The sequence below is a fragment of the Python bivittatus genome, unplaced genomic scaffold (assembly GCF_059951505.1).
Source record: "Python bivittatus isolate LINGU-HERP-01145 unplaced genomic scaffold, Pbiv_v1 ctg000730_np1212, whole genome shotgun sequence".
Classification (NCBI taxonomy): Eukaryota; Metazoa; Chordata; class Lepidosauria; order Squamata; family Pythonidae; genus Python; species Python bivittatus.
In genome coordinates, this window is record NW_028277109.1 from 1,097,078 (window position 1) to 1,119,312 (window position 22,235).

At 54.2% G+C, this 22,235-nt stretch overlaps 1 protein-coding gene across 5 annotated transcripts in view; it reads left to right on the top strand.

Moving 5' to 3' along the window:
- The window catches only part of SHANK3 (SH3 and multiple ankyrin repeat domains 3), a 317,497-nt gene that overhangs the window by 232,461 nt on the left and 62,801 nt on the right, over positions 1–22,235 (top strand). For all 5 annotated transcript variants that reach the window (XR_015793568.1, XR_015793567.1, XM_088129075.1 and 2 more), the window contains 2 exons: positions 3,209–3,284; positions 15,266–15,348. Coding sequence is in view for 3 of the 5 variants with exons in the window: in XM_088129075.1 (XP_087985201.1) it covers positions 3,209–3,284; positions 15,266–15,348 (159 nt within the window). In the remaining 2 variants the exon portion in view is untranslated. The remainder of the gene's footprint in view (positions 1–3,208; positions 3,285–15,265; positions 15,349–22,235) is intronic.

Genomic DNA, 22,235 nt, shown 5'->3' on the forward strand with positions numbered 1-22,235 from the left:
AGCTGGTCTCTGTGGAAGGAGGACTTCCCGGGGGGGAGGGAGGGGGCCTGGCAGTGCTTCTAGGCAGGACGGCGGGTGCCTCTTGAAGCCCTGCCGCCCGGCCCGCCTGTCCTGGCTCAGTGGCTTCTTTGGTGTGGGGGACGTGCCCCCTCTGCTGGCAGTGGGGAGGCGCTGCACCTCCCTGCTTGCTAGTCGCTCTCTTTGCTCTTGTGGGCTGCTGCAGCGGCCTTCGGGCGGCCGCCTCTGGCCATCAGGACCACGGTCCCCCCAGACTTCTTGCTGTGGGGCCCAGCCTGCGGAAGGCAGTTGTGCCATCTGCCCACATTTTGGCTTTATCTCCTTGCACGAAGGAAAGGGCTGATTGGGAGAGGAGGAGGAGGAGGAGGAGGAGCTGTCGCCCCAGCTGAGAAGAGATGCTTCTCGCCTTGCAAGCTCCTAGGACCAGCTCGGGGAGGAGAGGCATGGGGGCCGCCAGATTCCCTCGCAGTCCCTCCAAGAAAAGGCTGAGTCCCAGGCACCACCACTCCTGCCTGGAAGACCTTCCCCTGAATCTCTGTGTGTGGGGGGGGGAGCCTCCTTCCCTGAGACCGGCAGAAGTGGCCATCCCGGGGGGGGGGGGCAGAGAGCTTCCAAGACAAGCTGGAAGCATCACAGCTCCACCCTTCTCTCCATGAGAACAGGGCGCTTGGGCGACCAGCATTGGCCTGCTGGAAATAAGAGGGTTGGAAACCCTTTCTGCCTCCTCCTTGATCTCTCTTAGAATCCGGGTGGTCGGGCAGTGGAGAGTCAAAGCGGGGGGGAGGTCAGGGGCCAGCCTCCCCCAGCTCCCCCGGACCCTGCCCTCGAGCCTCTTGGCAGCCGCCGGGCAGCCTGTCCCGACTCCAGCCCTGGAGAAGCAGCGCCTGCTTCCCGTTCCTCAGCCTGGAAACAGAACGATCTGCTTCGTCTGCAGGGCAGTCCGGGGCACCAGCCCCACCGCTGGCCGAGCATCACCCTGCTGGTGGCCTACAGCTCATGACCCCAAGGGCCCCGTGCTGGCCCGGCGGCTGGGCAGCGGGGGTGCTTTGCAGGCCAGTTGGTGGCCGGGGCCATCCGCTGGGGGTGCAGAGGGTGGAATGGACTTCAGGTGGTCTTTCTTTAAAATAACTTGATTAAATTTTAAAATAGAAACAGTAAAAACAAACAAAAACTAATATTAAAGGAAGACAATAAGAAAAAGAAAGGAAAATTAGAAAAAAGAATGACCAAGGTCAAAAGTGCGAAAAAACTCTCTTGCTCTAAGCTTACAACATAACTTTCATTATTACTATAATCCCACATTATTTCTAATCATCAAATCTATCCAACGCAATTTCATTTTTTCCTTTTTCTCAGAGAAAGTCCAAAATAGCTTTCCAATTAACGTTAAAATTACAGAATATCTTTTCTCAAATCAAAGCCATCAACTTCACCATCTTTGCCAGCTCCATCAGCTTCACCATCCATTCTTCCATTGTAGGGAATGTCATCTTCTTCCACCTTTGTACATATAAAAACCTTAGTACAGTTTTCATACCTAAGAACAAAAATTCCATAAATTTGATAACAAATATATTTTAATCTTAGTTAAAAATAAATCCATTTTATAACCCAACTTATCATTTTCTCTAACAACAAAAAAAGGAAATGAAATCTCTCCCCCTTCATACACAGATCCTTAAAATCTCGTCATTCAATCCTGGTCAGAAAAAGATCCCAATAATAACTACCCAAACCCTCAACATACAGTATATATTAACCGTAACCAAATAAGTTCACTTTGTAAACCTTTTGTTCACTTTGAAAGAGCTTAATCTTTCATCCTTTCAAATAGCATCCCCCAAGTTGATTCCCCGCCGTCCTCTCCTTGTCTTCCCTCAGAAACAGCCCCAGTAATTTCTCTTTGTCTCTTCCCAGGAACAACTTCACTGATTCAACACGTTCCTTTTGCAAATCCAAGATAAAAAGTCTTTCCAAGTCGTTCTTCCTGTCCCTTATCTGTATGTCCCCTTGGATCATGGTGACATCAGTGGGCTTCATCTGTAAATCCATTCTGGCATCACTCTTATCCTTTGGCATTTTGACAAGCATTTTCGGATCCACAACATCTTTGTTCATACAACCTTCACAAACCAGCTTTTTTCTGAACTCCAAATCCACATTCAAGTCAATCTCTACCTCCATTTCAAAATTAACCATCTTATCCAATCTATCTTCTTTTCAAGAGACTTGAATTTAGCTCCCAGTTCATCAAACATTGATTGGAGTAAACTTAAGACATTTTATGTTCTAACTCTCTTTTAGCCATTTTTTTCTTCCCTCAAAGCAAGCAACTGTAGGTATTATATAAGGAAAGTCAGCAGACAGTTCACGCCCTCTGATGCTTTTCAAGCTGTAACTGTACGAACGTGCCAACAGGGAATTTATTTATTTACATTTCAAATTTGTCACCAAAAAGCTCAAATTACTCTTCTTTTGCTTTGAAAATCCAGCCAATTAACAGCCACATCACAGAAAAACAAACAGTTTTCCCATAGAAAAATCAAATCCAATTAATACAGATGGAGTTTCGTAAAATTAAATTTATAACAAATAAATCTTCCCCTTTCACCATAAATAACTTATATGTCTTTTTTGTATTCTCCTTATCTTCCAGCTTTTTGTGAGCGTTCAAATTACAATAAAACTCTTAATTCTTTTTAAAGTTATGGTCCCAGAAATAATGAAAAAACACCAAGAGAATTGCTTATCTGTTGCAAAGGAAGGTCTCTCTTACGTTAAAAGATAGTTATATTCCAAAGTGGGTTAGAAATGGGGTTCGGCCAGCTCCAGTGTCCCTATTTAGGCTGCACCACAGCTGTGAATGAAGATGGATCCCCCGCCTCCCAGCCGCTCGCTTGCAAGCCGTTTGCAGAAGCTTCCACTCTTGCAATTAGATGCAGTGGAACATGGGCATCGAGGGTACATGGTGGAGTCTCTCACCCACACTTTTTCATGTCACCTGTCCCCACCTCAGAGAAGTGGTGGGTCAAGGGTGATGCTCCAGCATCTTCCTCTGCATTAAAGAGAAGGGCAGAAGTGTTCTGGGGAGAGCTCCATGGAGGGGGTGCATGGGTGCAGGGTGGGGTCGTGGTAGGTGGCCCTCCCCTCGCCTGCTGGGTTTCTGAGGAAGGCTGCTCTTTCCCCACAGAAACAAGAGAAGACAGGACCAAGAGGCTCTTTCGACATTATACCGTGGGCTCCTATGACAACTTCACTTCTCACAGGTGAGCTCAACCTCTGTTTCCTAGAATCCTCCTGTTGATGTTGGCTGGCTCCTGCCCCAAATTGCTGGTAGCCTTGCATACCCTGTTGAATATTTGTGTGTGTGTGAGGGAGAGAAAGAAAGAATGAGCATGGCTTCATGCTTTCTTCAGGAGAAGCTTTGGAAGCGTGAAATGGCCTTAACCATAATTTCCTAATGTCAAGTTGAGGCCAAGAAATTCCCTTAAAAAGATTCAGAGTTGGCCAAGAAAAGCAACAACTCTGGGCTTAGAATGAAGCCAGCATGGAGAGCCCTTGGCCATGACTGCAGAGATGCCAGGCTCCCCTTGGCGGAGAAGTCATGGAGTTGGACCGGGTGGTATCTGTATGTTCTCGGGAGGCCCGTAATGCAGGGAAGGCCCTCAGCCCCTCACAGTGTTCTGCAAGAGAGAAAAGGGGGCCACTTTCACGAGGGAAGATTGGGGAACACGGCAGAAGCGTGTGGTCTTCGGTTACGTCTGTCCATCCTGGTCCATCCGGTAGAGCAGGCCTGCTCCAGGTCCCATAGTTAACACAATGGCCTGTCGTGGGACCTGCTGCCCTCCTGAAATCCACGTGGCCCTGAGCCTGCCGCCGTTGAGGAAAGTTCTGAAAACGCAGCTCTTTCTGCAGGCCCTGAGGCAGGGCAGTTGTGACCCTGCGTTGCCATCAGGACATTGCTCCTCGGCGTTTGTGGTGAGAGTAATATTCAGTTTGTCGTGCTGGACACTGTTTTTCCTACTGGTCTTTTATTTCGTTTTGTTTTGATACGTTGCGCATCGCCGGGAGTCGCTTAGATCAGGGTTCCTCAACCTCAGCAACTTTAAGATGGGTGGACTTCAACAGAATTCCCAGAATTCCCCAGCCAGCAGGGGGGGTTGACGTCCACCCATCTTAAAGTTGCTGAGGTTGAGGAACCCTGGCTTAGCTGGTTGCGGTGGCTTATACGTGGAACAAGCAAGCAAAAAAGTAAAGTTAGCCACATTTAAATGGCTCACCTAGAAATGAGTTTTTCCCCAAGCGTAGGAGGGCTCAAACGCTGGAGGGACTCCGGAGTACCCATCCTGCCCCCTGCAGTGCCAGACCCCTGGCCTACAGCAGCGGCTCTCCAGTCTTCCTCAAACTTGCCAGGGGTCGGATTGGGACCTTCAGCAGGCAGGGCACGGGCACGGGCACGAGCTGCAGCCGTTCCCTTGGCGAGCAGCATGCCACCCGAAAGCCTTGGCAGCCTTGCAGAAGTGGCGTGCCTCTAGCCACAGACTGCTCACGGCTGCTGGAAGGCAAAGCTCTCTCCCAAGCAGAGGCCGATGCAGCCCAGCAGGGTAAGCATGCGCATGGTGGCGCGTGCCCCCTCCTCCGCTCCCTGCCAGTGCCCCCTTTGCGTAGGGCAGGCCGTGCAGCTGTTAGCAGGGAATGCCGCGTGTGGCATGGGTATGGCTTAAGGCTGGTAGCCTGGTTTGCGCCTTCTCAGGGGAGTCCACAGGGCCCGGTCACAAAAATCATGAAGGCGCCTGACACAACAGTGCAATCAGTGCTCTGCCTTCATACAGCACAGGTTAAAAAAAAGGGGCAGAGCTTCAACCGTGCCTTTATCTGCCAGGCCCTGTAGACACCCTGCGCCTCCTCTGCTTGTCAAACAGAGCAAACGCTAAACCCGGTTGTGAAGGCTTTGACTGAGCAAAGCCGTGCCGGGCAGGGACGGAGGTCAGTATCGATGGGACCGCCTGTGAACGACCGGGGCGTGCGGAAGATTGAGCTTCAGAAGCGCGAGGAACCAGTGGTGAAAGGCGTGACATGAAATCAGAATAGATTTTTTTAGGAAACAAATAGCTTCTCGTCAGCTGTGTTTAATTTCTTTTGTGTGGTACGTCCTTTTTTTTTCTTTTTTTTTTTGGCTCCTTGCTTCCCAGATGGGAATGGTGTGATGAGTACGTATAGATGCATAATAAAGACCTGAACATTGGTGTTGTGTGTGTTTTCTAATCTGGGTTTCATGTGCTGTGTGAACCCCGCCTTGGTAAACCCTGGAGTTCTCCCCGCAGGGAACGGCCTGAAGCCTGCAGTAGATGAGTCCAGCCGAGGTCAGGCCTGGAGAAGGCGGCCCTGGGAAGGAGGCGATTCAAGAGCCGCCCTGGCTCTGCCAGGCAAATCGGCTTTTTAGCAGAAGGGAGGATGCCTGGTTGGAGGGGGATGCTGAGGGCTCCTAGTCCATGTTCTTGGGCCCTCTGGGGCCACTCAGAGGCGCCTGGCTACAGCGAGAGACTTTGTTGCCTCCATTCTGGTGGGAGTTCTTGCCCCTTGGCTCTTGAAAAGATGAGCTGCGCGTTAACATGCCTTGCTCGTTAGCGTCTTTGAGTCCCAGAGCTCGGGTCATGTTTGGACAAGCGGGACCGCCCATCCCCAGGCAGAGCCGCCAGACAGCCCGTAGTCCTGCCTGCCCTGGGCTGGTAAGGCCCGTCGTTGCAGAGCTGGGAGCACACATTGAGGCCACATCAGGGGGGTCTCCCCCAAAGAGGGCTGGGGACAAGAAGGGGGGACCTGCCAGAAGTGGAAAGCTGGTGTTTCCTTCAAGAGGGCGAATGCCATTGTGCCCCTGGGCAAGCGTTTCATTGCACTGAATTTCTTCTTTGAAAATTAAGGCTCTGGACTAGGAGGTTGCTGCTAACTCTCGCGGGTCGCGGTGCGCCGCTTCTGCTTCACTGATGGTGGTTGTGGAATAAAGAGGCGTCGAGGTGTAGAGGCCAGGTCCGTTTGCCTGCTCGCTCACAATGGCCCCCCAGGCTGAAGTGGGCACAGGAGATGGAGGTGTTGTCTGTTGGTGATTTATGCTGTCCTGAGTTGCCACTGGGTGTCTGGCTTAATTGCTTTTGCACTTTTAACCCCCCATTAACCCCCCAGAGTCACTGTTGGGAGACGGGTGGAAAAAAATATCTATCTATCTATCTATCTATCTATCTATCTATCTATCTATCTATCTATCTATCTATCATCTTTATATCTATCTATAGATAATAGGAAGTGTGTTTTTAACATGTTTTAATCAATTAATTAATATTTATCTATTTTAATCAATATTTATTCTATTTTTACTGTAAACTGCCCAGAGTGAGATGGGTGGTGACAAATTTGAAATATAAATAAATAAATAAATCTATCTCTATCACTATCTATCAGTATCTATCTCTGTCTCTCTTATCTCTCTATCATCTATCTGTCTGTCTACCTATCTCTCTATATCGCTCTCTGTCAGTCACTATCTATCTCTATCTCTCTATCATCTATCTATAGCTATCTGTATCTATCTATCTATCTATCTCTGTCTGTCCGTCTCTGTCTCCGTCTGTCCATCATCTACCTGTCACTGAGGTGGTTGGTGAGGCCGTCCCGCCTTCTTCCCACTGGTCCTGCCCGGGTCACCATCGTGGACTGAGGCTGCTTTGAGTTGCAACCTCCGTGGCTGCAACTTCCTGTTGTGCTTTAACTTCTTTGGCAGGCGGCCTCCTCGCCCAGCCTTTGCCCAACGTTGCTTACGCGAAAGGAAGCAGCACGGTGGGTGTTTATGGACAGGAGCTTGTGGGCAGGCCGCTTTGAGAGATCAGCTGTGCTAGACATAAATGTGTGAAATAAAGCCGTGCAGCCGAATGAGCGAACAAGGCTTTGCCCTGAGAGACCCGCACGAAAAAGAGCCTTCCTGTGCCTCAGTGGCAGGCGAGCGTCCTGCATGAATCAGGCCCCAGCGGAGCGCTGGCCGGGACGAGGCCGCGCTTGCTGGTCCTCCTTGGGGCCGAACGGGGTCTCCACGCAAGGCGACGCAGCGGGCAGCCAGGAACCTCCGCCGGGGCGACTCTCAGAGCAAGCTGGGCGTGTTGGCCCACCACAGACGGCTGGAGGGTTGCCCGTGTTAGGACCCGAGTGGAACTAACCCCGTGAATCTGGTTGCTGAACCAAAGTCGGCAGGATCCCTCGCAGGGCGCTTCCAGAGCAGTAGCCCTGGTTGAGCTGGGGGGAGCGAGATGGAGGAGGAGCGCGAAGCAAAGCAGCAACTCAAGGTGCTCAGTCCTCAGCGGGGCCCTGGAGGACCCCCGTGACCTCCCACCACCACCACCTCCTCCACAGCGGGCATTGTGGTCTTCGGCTCCCAGCTGTTCTTGGACTGGATCTCGACTGGATTTGCAAAAACCAACATTACGGATTTAGTCACTTTTCTTAAGAAGATCGTTTGAAATTCTTCCTGTGATAGGGCAGATGTCTATTTTTACTGGTGTCCATTTGATAGGGCGCCATTTGGTGGAAAGGGACATTCAAATGATCTAATGCTATTGTCGCTAAGGCGGGTTGCTCTGGTCACCAGTTCCTGGGTAGCCCAGGCACTTTCCAGATGTGCTTGATTACAGCTCCCATGGCCAGTGCCCTGTGGTTGCTGGGGATTATGGGATTTGCAGTCCAGTTCATCTCAACTCTATAGACGTTGTTTACGTGACTTTCCAAAGGATTTCGTCAAAATCCTTCTCCACAGAATCCTGAACCAACGAAACAGGAGTGATCCTCTTAGGGAGGGTTCCTCAATCACAGCACTTTAAGATGGGTGGACTTCAACTCCCAGAATTCCCCAGCCAGCCATGAGTTGATGCCCACCCATCTTAAAGTTCTGAGGTTGAGGAACCCTGGCTTAGGTACTGGAGCTGGTTGGAGAGCAGGAGGCTGAGCACGGGAGACGTGAGCAGCCCTTGCAGTGAAGAGTTTCCCCAGAACCTGTATTGGCCCCAGAGCTTTTTAGCTTGTTCATCAATGATTTGTGGTTAAGGGTGAAGGATGAGGAGATGACAGTTGCCGGCGACACCTGATTGTTGAGGACGATGTTTCAGATCAAAAGTGATTCACACAGTTGTCCTAAGTTCAAGGAAATGGGTGAATTTGAACTGATAGCACCTGATCAGGAGTAAGATCTTACCACAGGTAATGGCCAAAGTCTACTTTGTGTTTGTGACGCCGTGATTTTCATGAATTGCCATAAGTTCATTGAAGCATCTTCCTTTTTTCTGCCTCCTTGATGGTCAGCTTGCATTTTTTTCCTCCCCAGCGGTGTGTCCTTTTTTGGCAAGTCCTCCCATTTTCAAGGAAGCTTTCTTGCCTTGAACAGCTTCTCAGGCTTGGTCCACCAAACACCCCAGCATCCCCCCGCCCCCGCCGACCCTGAGCTGAGCTAGGAAGACCAGGGTGAGAGCCGGCCAAAGAAGTAGAGCGTAAAGAGGATGACATGGGCAGAGGGGAGATCTGTTATCAAGGCACTGAGGATCCCAACATGGCTTGAGTCCAAAACAAGAAGGAACCCATGCGCATCTCAGACAAGCACCCCCCTAATTCATACCAGCATAAGAAAGGGCAGAGGGGAAGCATAGCAGAGTTGCAAGACTCCTCCACTGTAGTCCCTCTTAATAAGAGTAGCTTTGGACCTCTGGAGTTCTGAAATCCTCCCTGGCAGATTCCTTCTTACAAGGATTCCCACGAAAAAGAGAAGCCAGGTTGCCGCCAGTCAGGCTGAACCTCCGCCCCCACCCCTGCCTGCCCAGCTGGGGTTTCTCAGTGCACGATTTCCAACCCAGCTCAAGAAAAGAACAGAGGAGGGTGCGTTGGACCCCCCCACTCACCCCCTGCTGCCCCTCCACAGCCCAGGAATACAGGAATCAACAGACTCTGTGCCAGCCATGAAGCCCAAGAGAGAGCTCTGAAACCCCCCACTTGCATGCAGGGCACCTTGGAATGAGAATTAGGCGTCCCAGGAAGCCAAATCTCTAGATACAAGGGATTTATCAGGAAAAGTGGCGTGCAGGGAAAAGAAGGGAAGGAAAGAATCACCACGTACGATTCCAAATAAAGTAAGTTAAACTAACCCACTATTACCTCCTTCCATAAGTGCTTTCTGAGTTCACTGCAAAAGGATCTTTGGAGAGGGATCATCTGGGCCTCCTGCTCGGGTGTTCACAGGCAGGCCCTCCTTGCTCCTCCCCACCAACACCACAGAGTGAATGGAAAGCCAACCTTTTAGGGAGACTGATGGTTGCTTCCTACGGCCTAAGAAGATGCTCCCTCTGTGATGTCTGTGTTTAGCCAGGAAATCAGAAATTAGCTAGTGGCTAAGAGCCTCCCTGCTCCCCTGGATGGAATTAGAAATGTGTTTTCACCACTTATTTAAAGGGGATTAGATAAGAGGCTCCTTTGGAAAAGAAAAGGTGAATTCCATTTGGCGGGCCTCTCAGCATGGAATTAGTTTGTCAGGGAGAGATCATCGGATAGTTGCCGTACTGCTTAGATTCATCCATATACATATGTGTGTGTGTGTGTGAGAGAGAGAGAGAGAGAGAGAGCGTGTGTACATCTGTGTTGTGCGTGTTTTTCGGGCCCCTGCCTGGGCTCATGGGTTCCAGTTGCTTAAGTCTCACTGTTTAATCCTGGTCTCTGGACGAAGGACGTGGGGAGCGTCAGCTGGAACTAGAGCTGGGAAGCGAAGCTTGCGGAGGGTTGTGCCAGCTCCCGGGCAAGATGAGGAGGTGCCAGGGCAAGGGGTGGGAGGTGGACAGGAAAAGCGTGGAATGAAGTGGGGATCCAGAAGAGCAAAGAGGAGCAGAGCAGCGACATGGAGTCACCCTCCAGAAGAGACCCTCGTGCAGTCGGGGGCCGTGGGCTGCCCCCCCCCGTTGCTCAGCCAAAGACCAAGGGCGGGAGGGCTGCCAAGAAAGCCCCGGGGGCTCTCCGCCCACCCACACGCTCCCCCTTCATGGAGTCAGCTGCAGAGAGGGCGGCTGCCTTACGTTCAGCCCAAATGTGGCTTAATGTTTGGGAGCCACGGCTTAGCACAAATATTATTTATGGCTCAGCCCGGTATAGCTTGATCCCCAAATCCTGGTTAACTAAACTGCGTTTAGCAGAGTCTGGGATTGTTCCTCCCCTCCCTGCCACCTTCATCAGGGAGCTGCTGCCAGGTTGGAGGGAAAAGCCACGTCCTTCTTTCATTTCGTGTGGCGTCTGATTGCCTTGAATGCTTGATGAATAGAGACGTACCGTGCAGTTGATTATTAAGCTGGGCCTCCTAAAAACCCTTTTAGATTTTTTTCTTATTCTGACGGTGTAATCTCTGCTCAAGATACCTAACAATTTTGAAAAGGCCAGTTCAACTCAACCGTGAACTGGGTCTTCTGTGGACTTTCAGCCATAAGCAGCTTTCCCACAAAGGGAGGGGGCGCCTGTTATTAGCCACCCGGCTCCAGCGGACCCCGGGCGGCGTAACTTCTGCGGGCTCTGCGGTGGGTGCCAGCATTTCAGCCCGGAGCGAGGCCCTCTTCTCTGCACCCAACCAACGGATCCATTTCTGAAATTGGGGTGGGGGGGCTGGAAGAGGGCCCATCCTGCTGACCGGGTGTGCAGACCGTTTCCTGCTGAGACAGGCAGGACCTTGAGTTATCAGCCCCAGTTACAGGTCAGCGCAGTCCAGCTTTCCAAGGGCTGGGCAGCCCCGGATGTGCCTAGAAAAGAAGGGCCAATCATTCAGGTAGGGCCCGGATTACAGACGACCCATAGTTAAGAACGGAGCCTGCTGTAGCGAAATTTGAGTTAAATACACAAGGATTCGAGTTAAATACACAATGGTTCGAGTTCATTACACAATACTGTTATGCAGCACTGTACAATCACACTGTCCAGCTTACGTACAAATCCGACTTAAGGACAGACCTTGGGAATGGAACTCATCCTTCAGCTGGGGACTCCTGTATTTCAGCCTCAGCGCAACCTGTTGCCGATACTGTGGCCGTTCAGTAACTAGACCCTCCCTGAGCCACTAAAGGCGGATTTTCAAAGAAGCGTGGCACACCTTTCCGGCCCCAAGCTCTGGCCAGAAGGGGCCCTCTCTCCAAGGAGGAGCCCCTCGGAAGGTCACCAGCCGGAGCGATGCGTGCACGCGTGTGGCGCAGTGACGCAAAGCATACCTTTGCGCTTCATGAGATGTGCGGGTTTGGTGCCGGACCTCTGGGAAGGAAGCAGCCCAGATTCTCTCAAGAGTCTTGGATGGGAAGCCGAGGTCAGCGGAAGGGCCGGCTCCTGCCCCTGGCCCTCCCCACCCAGGGGTGCTTCCCAGGGCTTTGGGTGCGCTGCCTGGGAATCTGGGCGCTGCGGTCCCCACCACCTGAGGAGCACCAGCTTGGGGAAGGATGGGAGGTGGGCTTGGCTGGCTCGGGCTGAATTGGGCCCCTTCCTCTGCGCGCCTGCTTCCCCGTCTCAGTCTTCTCCAGAGTGCCGTTTCCATGGCAATCGGGCTGTCACTGGGGAGTAGCATCTCTTGGATCCATTGCAGGTGAACTGGCATCCCCTGCCCCTCCTGATGCTGCGGGTAGTCCTGTGGCATCCCCCGTGCCTGGGGCAGGCGGATGGGGTGTCCGGACGGGCCCTTCCTTCTTGGTCTTCAGCCTCCACTGCTATCCTTCCCTCGGGCGAGGTGGGGAGGGGGATCTTTGGCCGCAAGACCATCTGCACGTGGCTGGCTTCACGCGCGTGCTCAAACCAAAGCTCAGAGCGGGGGAACGGAAGGGGCCCGTCAGGATCGGCTCCGGAGGGTGAAGAGCAGGGCCTTGCCAAGCATAGCCAATGCTTTGGGCCCACCCCTTTTAGCCTCATCCAGCAAGTTGTGGGACCTCAGTGAATGAGTATCTAGGACAGTGTTTCTCAACCTTGGGAACTTTAAGATGGGTGGACTTCAACTCCCAGAATTCCCCAGCTAGCCATGCTGGCTGTGGAATTCTGGGAGTTGAAGTCCACCCATCTTAAAAGTTCCCAAGGTTGAGAAACACTGATGTAAGAGAAGGGAGATGAGACAAGATGGGTGGCTAGCTGGGGTGCCTTTGGCTGGGTTTAACAAGCCGGTTTCATTTTAAGATCACTGTGGTTTCTCCCAAAGTGTTCCATTTTTCTTTCCCAGAAGGCCCCCATCCCACCCTGGACACCTTTTCCTGACAACCGGCCACCTTTACTTGAGGATGTCCAGGAAGAGGGTCCCACCATTTCTCTCAGGGTCCGTGTCACGGTGGAAGCCATCACCCAGAAACCGGGGGGGGGGCTTCTCCTTCACAGGAAGCTTTCAGGCCGAGGTTGGCCAGTGGTCCCTGGGGGGGTGCTCTTCTTTAGATTCCTCCCCTGAGCAGAGGTGGGGCTCTCTGAAGAAGAGGTGGGCCAGCAGAGCGGAGGCGCCAGGCTCGAGGTCAGGGAGCCTCTCTTGGGTGTCGGGTGCTGAAGGACCCATTCACAGGACACAGGGACTAAACGAAGCGGGTCTGGGGAGGGCACACCAGCTCTTGTCTAAACGCACCAGATACGTTAAAAACGAGAAGCCGGAGTTGCTCTGTAGCAATACATTTGGAAGGATTTTGGACTCAGAAGTCCTTTGTAGGTGACTAAAACCCCGTGTGTGCGCGCGCATGTTTCTGTACACCGCTTCTGCTGCTGCCCGATCGTCCGTCATCCCAGGATTTCTCCGTATTAACCTTAGCGCAGTCCTTGCCCCGGAACAATTTGGACTCACGGGGTATTCACACACGATACCCGATCAGCGAAAGGTCTGCCACAGCAGCGTCACTGGCACAGCATGCTCGGCTTGGCTTATTGGGGAGGGTGGGGTTAGCGCGGAGGAGAAGCGGTCCGGTGGTCTAGCTGAAGGATGGGACTTGCAGGGACACAGAAAGCGGGTCGTTTCGGGCCAACAGATGCGGACTCTTGGCTGGGGCGGGGCGGGGGGGAGCGTGGAAAGCGTCTCAGGGACGTTGGAGGGGGCTCGAGGAGTGGAACTGCGGCCGTCCGGTCTTGGGAGCCAGGTGCCCCCATGGCTGGCGTCTCCTTGGGTGGGATGGGGAGTGGTGGCTAACTGGGGCCCAGAAGGACGTTCCCAGGGGCCGCAGTGGGCCCCTTTCCCAGCTGTGTGATGAGACTCCTGGAGGGGAGCTAATCTGGAAAAAGAGAGCTGTCGGTTAAACATCTGCGGGACAAGGGTAAACAAGGGGGTGCTTAACATGGGCTGCAAAGAGGGGCAAACCCTTTGGAGGCGCCGCTGGCCCCTCGGGGCGTCTGCAGGGGAGGTGACCAAGTCAAGATGGCGGCTGCAAGGTCTCGACTTTTTTGACACCCCCTCCAAACGCCTCTGGGAAGGTGTTCTTTGGTTTTTGCTTTGCCTTGTGCGTCCAGGTAGGAGCTCCTCCTGGCCTCCCCCCCGGGAGGGCTGAGAGCCCCGGTGGCCCCCATTGCCCGTCACCCGGGCCCGATGGAACAGGGTGCCTTGTCCAGCTGCGCCTTCTGCTCTTGCCAGGCACCGCTCCTCCCTCCCACCAGCCCTTCAGAGAAGCTCCGTCTGATCATCAGGGATCACCGAGATCCTTCCGGAGATGCTCCTTTGCTCCCCCGAGTAGATAGATAGGACGGGCTGGTTCGCTGAATTTGCAGACAGGCTCTGGGTTGCCCCTCCATTGCAGAGCCGAGCTGGGGGGGGGGATCGCTCCTGCTGGAAGCTCCTGGCTGTTCTGCTGGGCGGGGGCTAACCTGTGGGGGGAGGGCCAGGGTCCTCTTGTTTGCCTAGGGACAGGTCTCCTTAGGTGAGGCCTTATCCACTGCCTAGGGGAGCGCATGGATCCGTACTTGGCCTGTGCAGCGCTGCAGCATAAAGCCAGCCGGGCACGGAAATGCAGCCCCGGTCCACACCCCCCCCCAGAAGGGAGTCACCAGCGGCACCAGCTTCAGACTGTCTTTCTGAAGCTCCAGGGCAGATTGATACCTGTAGAGGGGAGGCAGCCAGATCTCCTGGTGGCCTCCCATCCATGTACTAACCAGGCCTGGCCCTGCTTCGCTTTCTGGAATCGGATGCAGGAAACGCACAAACAGACAGAGCCAGCGAAGGCTCCCAAAGGTGCTGGCTTGTCTCTTGCCTGTCGTTTGATTCTCGTAAGATTTAGGAGTAGCCACTGGGCTTGCTGGCTTTTTCCTTGACTGAGGAAGCTGGCGGGGCTCTCTTCCAGCAGCCCCCGCGCCCCGCCCCCCGCCCCGAGACTCTGTGCCAGCAGGTGTCCTTGGAGGCAGGGGCTGAAGGGGGCAGCAGCCTCACGCTCTGGCCGGGGGCGGGGGGGGAGTGTGTGTGAAGGAGCCGGGGGTACGCGTGCATCTCTGCTGCAGTGAGTGTGAGCACAGCACATGTGTGTGAGAGGAGCCTCCCTACCGCACAGGGCTGGCTTTGGTCTCCTCTGAGTCTCCAGGACTTGCGGGGAGGGCAAGGGGGGTTCCCGGGGCAAAGCTCAGCTTCCCTCAAGCGGCCTGCAGACCCGGGAGGACTCAGCTGCGGGGCGGGGGGGCGGTTTTAAGCAGGTGGGATGGCTTCCTCCCCCCTTCCAGGAATCCATTCCGAAGGCAAGACGTGCTGGGAAGGAGCCCCCCCCCACTCCCCCTTTCCTCCCATTGAGGACCACAAGCACAACCCTCTTCCCCCGCCCCCCTTTCCAAATGACAGACAGTTACTTAGCAACAGGGGAGGGAGGGTGCAAGGACAGGAGCCAGAGAGAAAGTCCACTCCCGGGGAACTTCAGCCCCCCCTTCAGCCCCCCAAACGAGGGAGCTGCCACCGCCCGCCCCTAGCATGATGGATAGCTTTCTGCCTGCCTCCCCTCGCCGAGGCGGGTCCATTGAACGGAGGCGAAGCCGCGCCTGGGATCAGTACGCGCTCGGCATCCACATGCAGGTGACTGGGCGGTGGGCAGGGGGGTGGGACCCGGCCCCCCCGAACCCGGGAGGAAAAGGACGGCGCCTTTGCCCGCCTCGGTGCCCAGGGAGCGGGAGGGCGCCGGCTGCAATGAGCGAGGGGCTCGGAGGAGGCCCCCGGCACCCACACCATGGTGCCGACCGCTCCCCCCAGCCTCATTTTCTTGTGCTCTCTCCTGCCCAGTGACTACATCATAGAGGAGAAGGCGGCCGTCCTGCAGAAGAGGGAGCATGAAGGCTTTGGCTTTGTCCTGCGAGGGGCCAAAGGTAAGCGGCTCGCCCCGCCCGCCCCCCGCCGGCAGCCGGGGGAGCTGGCCCGCGGGGAGAGGGCAGGCGGCGGGGGCGCGTCTGGCACCTGGACGGCATTTCCCCGGGCGACAGGGCGAGGCGTGCGCGTGTGCGTGTGTCAGCCCCAGCGACCTGATTGTTGGCTTGAATGCATGCGTGCTGGGGTGAGGGTGAGGGTGGGGGGAAGGTGTGTGTCCAGGAGGGATGGGGCGTGTGCCTGAGGCACAGGAGGAGCCCCCCAACCCAGCGGGCACGGGGCTTCTCTCAGGAGCTGCCCAGCTTCTCCGGGTAGAGCAGCCGTCATGGCTTCGGATGCCTCCGCGGCAGGCCTCCTGCGGAACTGAGCGAGGGGCTTCCTTTCTGTAGATGTGCTTCTCCCCCTGTCACAAAGCCCCCACTCCCTCAGCCCCGTGTTGATCCGATCCCCCGCAGAGCTGCTGTGCCCCTCCCCGGGGCCAGGAGTTTGCCTTCGTTTGCGCCCAGAGGAGAAAGGTTTCCGCCTGAAATGGGGACAGGGGAGCAATCGCTGTCTCGGAGGGGTATTGGGGGTGGGGGTTGTGCGAAAGGCTGCAGCAGGTCATGCCTGCTGCTCGGGTGGGCGGGAGAAGAGGCCGGGGGTCCCTCGATCGGTCGGTTAAGAGTTTCCCTCTCCACCACGAGGGCCAAGGCTCAGCCGGAGCAGCCGGGAGACGGAGGGAGGGAGGTCTGAGCATCTCCCCCCCCCCCCCCGCTTCCTTCATTCCTCTGCTCTGAGCCGTCTGCACCAGCCTTCCTTTGTCAGCTGCCGGTGCCCAAACTGACCCGGGCGGGAGCTCAGAGGAGCCCCTGGTGGGCTTTGGCGGAAGAAGGCCCGGCCATTTGCTGACCGTCAGGTGTGCACTCTCCTCGTGCCCCAGGGCGGGGCAGGCAAAGGCCTCCAGCGCCCCGGTCCGGAGGGCCAAGCCTGCGGAGGTCTCCCTGCCCACGTGCGGGGCCCGGGCTCTGCTTTCCCCTCGGGGCGGGGGGCAAAGACCCCTGCAGAGCCAGAGCCAGAACCCGTCTTGGGCCAGCGCGCGCTTGCCCGCTCATTCCCAGGCACAGGCCGTGCCTGCTGGGTTAGGCTCTCGGTGTGACCCTGCGACCGTCTCTGTCCCCAGGAAACAGAAGGAGCCGGATGGCCTGGGGCTCGGCAGAGAGTCGAAGCCTTGGGCGGTGGCCTGGGCTTTGCGGGTGGGCTCCGGAGGGACCCCTGTTCGGGCAGGGAAGGACCTCCGGGAAGGCCCCGAGCAGCCACGCTGCCCTTGTGCTGGCCAGGAGCAAAGCGCAAGCGGGCCAGCTTACGTCGGGTCGCCTGCGTTCAGGCTCCGGGTAGGGCCGCGGAGGTGCTTGGCGGACAAGGAGCTTGGTCCCGCGAGGAGAAGCTGGTCGTGCGCAAGGCGGAAGAGGGGAGGTCCGCTGCAAGGGCCCAGGGGCAGCGGGACACAGCATCATGGATCCCGGTGGTAGGCAGGCCAACCGCAGGCAAACGTAGGAAGTCATCTTAACGATGAAGAACCGCTTGACCCAGAAAACATACTGGAGCTCTTCAGGGGGGTTCCTGCACCAGCGCTGGGGGGACCCGGTGACCTCAATGGCCCTTCCTAAGGGCTGCTCCTCCCTTGCCCCCTCTGTGCCCAAATTGGCCGTGGCAGCATTTTTTTTTATGCCCTGTCCCCCTTGTCTTTATCTTGTCCCCAGCCTATGAGGGAGACAAGCGCAGGTCGCCCTGAGATGAACCAGGGTTGCAATAGCATTTACTCCCCGCTTTATTCTGACGCTATCTAAAAGCAGCCACCCGCTGCCTCGGAGGCTTGTCAGGGGACCTCGGTACCTGGGAAGAGAGAAGGGTCGGCGGCGTGGATGATGTTCCGAGCTCTCTGTGAACTCGGATGGACGGGAGCACGGTCTGGCAGTGGGGGAGGCCCCAGTTCTAGGATCTGTGCCGCTGACCCCGTTGAGCGGAATGGCGGGAGGAGGCAGTCCCTGGATCACAGCGGTGGGAGGAGCCATAGGCCCCCTCCGGGGCCCTCGGCCTCTGCATTCGGCTGGCCTTCGCGGATTCCGAGGTCAGTGCGGAACCCGGCCCCGCCACCTCTCCTGGCGGATGCCTGCGGTCTGGGCGCCAAAACACCCCGGGGGGGGGGAGAAGGGGCATGCAGGGGTCCCCACTCTGCTCTTTCAAAATGAGGTGGTGGAGGAGGAGGGAGAAATGGGGCCGTTGGCCTGAATGCGCCATTTCGCTCATCCAGGCAACGAAGCTGTGGCTTTTTTGGAAAGCTGAATCGTGGGACATGCTATTCGTGGTTCAAAGGAAAGCAGATGCTTCCTTTGGCAGTTTGTGTATTCATGACAGCCCGGGAGGCAGTGCAGAATTGGGCCGATCTGGGCAGGAGGGTCTGGAGTCAAAACGCCCCCGGCTCCAATCCCCGAGTCCCACCTGCACCCACTGCCTGCACGGCGGAAGCTCCACCCCAGAATCCCGGAAGGAGGCCGCTCGGCCTCTGTTCCATAGACACGCACCGAGGCTCTTCCGGTCAGCGCTGAGAACCTGGTCTGGATCCTGGTTTCCCAGGAAGCCCTCGGTGGCCTTCAGCGGAGGGCTCCGGCTGGCACCCTCCCTGCCCTCTCAGCAGTGGGGCAGCCTCCCTTCCTGCACCGTAGCCAGGGGAACAAGGCAGCCGCGTCCGAGGTTTCAGAACCACATAAACCATATGGGGATGCCAGTAGCTGCCCGGACCTCTGCACTGAGGTCACCGGGGCCAGCGTTTTGCCCTGGGAGCAGAGGCAGACCTGCGAATCTTGGCTTTCCCCGGCTTTAATTAAACGGGCTTCAGTGGCTTCCTAATTGCTCCTGGTCTCCAGCCCACTGGCCCCCTTTGCTCCCTGTTTCTGCAGTGTCTCCCTGGCCTTGCACCGCTTCCCCTCCGCTCTGGCTATTCCTCCCCCCGGCTCCTTTATTTAGCTTCATCCACATAAATCAAACATCGATTACCTATTTTTCTGCCGGGGCTCTCTAGGCATCATACAAACCAGAACCATTAAGGACAATGAAATAATAAACCATAATCAGAAATCACACATGTCGGAGGGAAGAAGCCAGCCCAAATGACCCCCCATGATCAAGCCAGCGGTGATGCTCTCCCCACCCGCCCCAGGTGTGTCTTCTAGTTATCCCACAAGGCCTCAGCAGTATAACAAGCTTAATAAATAAAATAATAAACGTGCAGTGTATTCTTGGTCATCCCAAGAATTTTGTTTTCATTCTTTCTTGACCTCATTGCTGAGGTGGAAAGAATCATACCTCTGCATCAGGGAACGCTGCATCCTTGAAACTGGAAAGCGAATTGAGAGATTGTGAACTCCTGCAACTGCCGCTTTGGGTTCCGCCTGGACGGTGCAGAAACAGAAGGAGCCCTGAACTTTAGGACTGTACGCACCACGAAATCCTCAAGGGAACACACAGAGAGTCTCCTTTAATCTACAGAACTTTTATTAATTACAATTGCTTGAGCACTGCACGTGCGTGTGCACACATGCGCACGCGCACTCACTTGCCCAGGTGATGCACAGGGATTGGAGAAGTCAGGAGCGCTCAGGTGATAGTTGCATGCACAAATAGCGCATCTTCCAACTGGACCCCTGCCCGCCTTTCTTTCTCACCTCTTGCCCGCCTCATTCCGTCAAAGTCCTCTCGTCTGCCACCTCAGCTGTCCTTTCATTGACCTGGCAGGTGGCTGAGTGGAATGCGACTTGCTGCATGGCAGTTAACTTTCTTATCTCCGGTTGCTGCTTCAGAGTTGACTTCCTCGTCTCTTCAGCTGGCTTGTTCCTGGACACGTGCGCGTTCTCCTCTAGGCCACGCTTTGGCCACTCTCTCCGTCTACTTCTCCCGTCATTTTCGTTCTTGTAACGCCAACCCTCTGCGCAAGGCAGGGGCCTGATCAAAGCACACCGGACAGGTGGCTCTCTCTGGATCGTTATCTGCCCCGTAGAGCTGTTTTACCCGCAAGAGTATCCAGACAAAATCTGCCTTTCTGTAACTTAAATCCATTTTTCTGTATCAAATCTATTAGTCCTGCATTCCGGAATGGGAGGCAGGTTTTGTCCGATGTTTGGAGAGGGCTACCGTGTCCGCCCCCCAACTTCTCTCCAGGCCGAAAACGCTCGGCCCCTTCCGCCTCTCTTCTGAGGGCTTCGTCCCCAGGCTCTGATCGTCCCCGTTTCCCTTCTCTGCGCCTGTTCCTGTTTCTCTGACTCCTCCTTCAGCGAGAGGGTCCCGAACCGAACAGAGTGGTATCTGAGCAAAGCAGACCGCAGTGGAGCTATGACTGATTATACTTTTGAAATTGTATTAACGTTGACAGAGCCAAAAGTTGCATTTGCCTTCTTTTCAGCCATATCGCACCGCAGTCTGCAATTAACTGCTATTCCACTATTTCCTTCACAAGTATTATTGTCAAGCCGTTGATAAGCACTCTTGGAGAACAGTTTTCAAGCTAGCTACGTATCTGTTTATTTGTCACATTATCCCGCACACCCATCTTACTTATCATCATGCCGTGGAATACTTTGTCAAATGTGTTGCTGAAATCAAGATACGTTATAACTACAGCATCCCAATCATTAATTGCAGCCATCAAAAGTTTTTAAAAAATAGCCATCAAAACATGAAATAAAATCAGTCTGGCAAGCTTTGTTCTTGATAAATCCATGCTGACTTCTGGTAATTAGAACATTTGTTTGTCAAGGTGTTTGTAGTTCAATCTCTTCATGATTAACTCTAGAATCTTCCCAGGTATCAGTGTCAGAGTGACTGGTACATAGTTCAATGAATCTTCATTTTTTCCCCCATTTTGAAGATACGGACAACATTTGTTCTCCTCCAGTCATCTGGCACTTCACCAGTTCTGTGGGATTTCTCAAAAATAATACAAAAGGGTTTGGCCAGACCATCTGCTAGTTCCTTCAGTACCCTGGGATGCAATTCATTTTGTCCTGGAGATTAAAAGTCTTTCAGAGTAAAGAGGCATTTACTGAACATGTTTCTGTCAGTCAAGCTTCTGCCTTCCCTTCATCCTGCTCTTCACAGTTTCCTAGTAGAACAAAAAGTTTTCTGTTGGAGAAGACCAAACCAAAATAGGAGTTCGGTAGCCCTGCAGTTTCTTTATCATCTGCTAGCATTTGGTTTCCTCTTTGGCTGATATTCGGACTCTTTTCCTTTTATTCTGAACACCGCTATTAAGGCCGTTTTGTTTATTCTAAGCTAGCTTGAGATCAGCACTTGAAAGTGGAACGAATGCAGCCCCTCCACCTTCCCCTCCCCTCCCCTCCCCTCCCCTCTGCAGATGTTTCAAGGGGAGCAGATGAGCCTAATGCCATGAGATGTACTCGGTCCCTTCCAACAGCCACCTGACTCACAGGGAATCACAGAAGGAGCCAACAGGCCAATACTCCGTATGTTCTAACCGCCCACGATCGTCACCGCTGTTGTCTAGGACACCGGGGCCTACAGGTCTTCCTCCGGTTACCCCCTTCTCCAGAAGCAGAGCAACCCACCTCCAGTCCCACCCACTACCATTGGGTTTCCTTGCTGGAAGATGGTTTCGTTCTTCATACTGCAGCTGCAATCTTCTGCCATAGTTGCCAGGACCTGAGGCCTCTGCCTGGGGAGTCACAGGCAATTTCATTCCCATGGGACGGTGGCTGCCGGTGGCCACCATTTGACCTTGACGCTCTCTTTTACGTCAGCCTGCTTCCAAAGAGAGGCATATGTGTCGTTATTTATTTCAGCATGATAAATTGGTTAACAGAAGAAAAAGTATACTTACCTACTACCTAAGGTATGAACAATATAACATCGAAATTAATAATCATGCTAAGAAGGGCAGGGCAGGGCAGGGCAGGGCAGGGAAGTGGGGAAAAGGCCTGGAAAGTTAGGTTGTAAAAAGAGCAGCTCCAAAGAGTTTGACCATATTGCTCAAAAGTCCTCTTTCTTGTTCCTGTCAGAAAACTAATTCAGTACAGACTAACGGCGCAGATGTCGAGTTCTCTTCCAGCGTGGTATGATCAGTCTTTTAGCCAGCTTCTGTGCCTGAAACAAACCACAGTTCTTGATGTCTTGATAGTGCCCAAATATTAGGGGTATCACCAGAAAGGACCTGTGCGCCTCTAACACACATTGGTCAGTTCAGACTATATTAACGGTCCCATTGATTTCAGCCCAAAAATGAGGAAGAATCCAAACCTTTTGAATTAATGTAGTTAATTGTCTAACTCCTGAGTTGCATCTTCAACGGCAAGTTGATTGCAACCAACGTTTTCTGAGCCATCCAGGATAGATACACACACACACACACACATGCATCTCCCATCCAAGGAAACTAGTTTCGGGACATTCAAGCTCATTATTCCATCGGTAACTGATAACCACCAACTTCCTGCCCAAAGAAAGCCTCCCTGGCTGAGCCACGGCTGAGGACCTGAGAAGCCGGCCGGCAGCCTCTGGGCCAAACAGCCGGATGATAAATGCTTGAGCCGAATTCACCTCGGAGAAGCACTCAGAGGAGAAGCAGGCTTGTTGTTTTAGTCTGCAAAGATGTTAAAAATGGCTTTCTCAGCACTGAACTGCTCCTAAGCAGTTTACTCCTCAAAAGGGATTTAGCAGCTGCCACATAATGGAAGCTTTGGGGGGGAAATGGATCAAAATTAGACCCAACTGCAACCCAGTTTTCCCACATACCTCCAACAGCTTTGTGGAAAGGTTGTAAGAGGAATCGAGGGGCTTTCCGTGCTGCCATTCCTTCGGAGCAGATTTCTTTTCTGTTTTGAGGTGAGCTGGCCTTGACTCA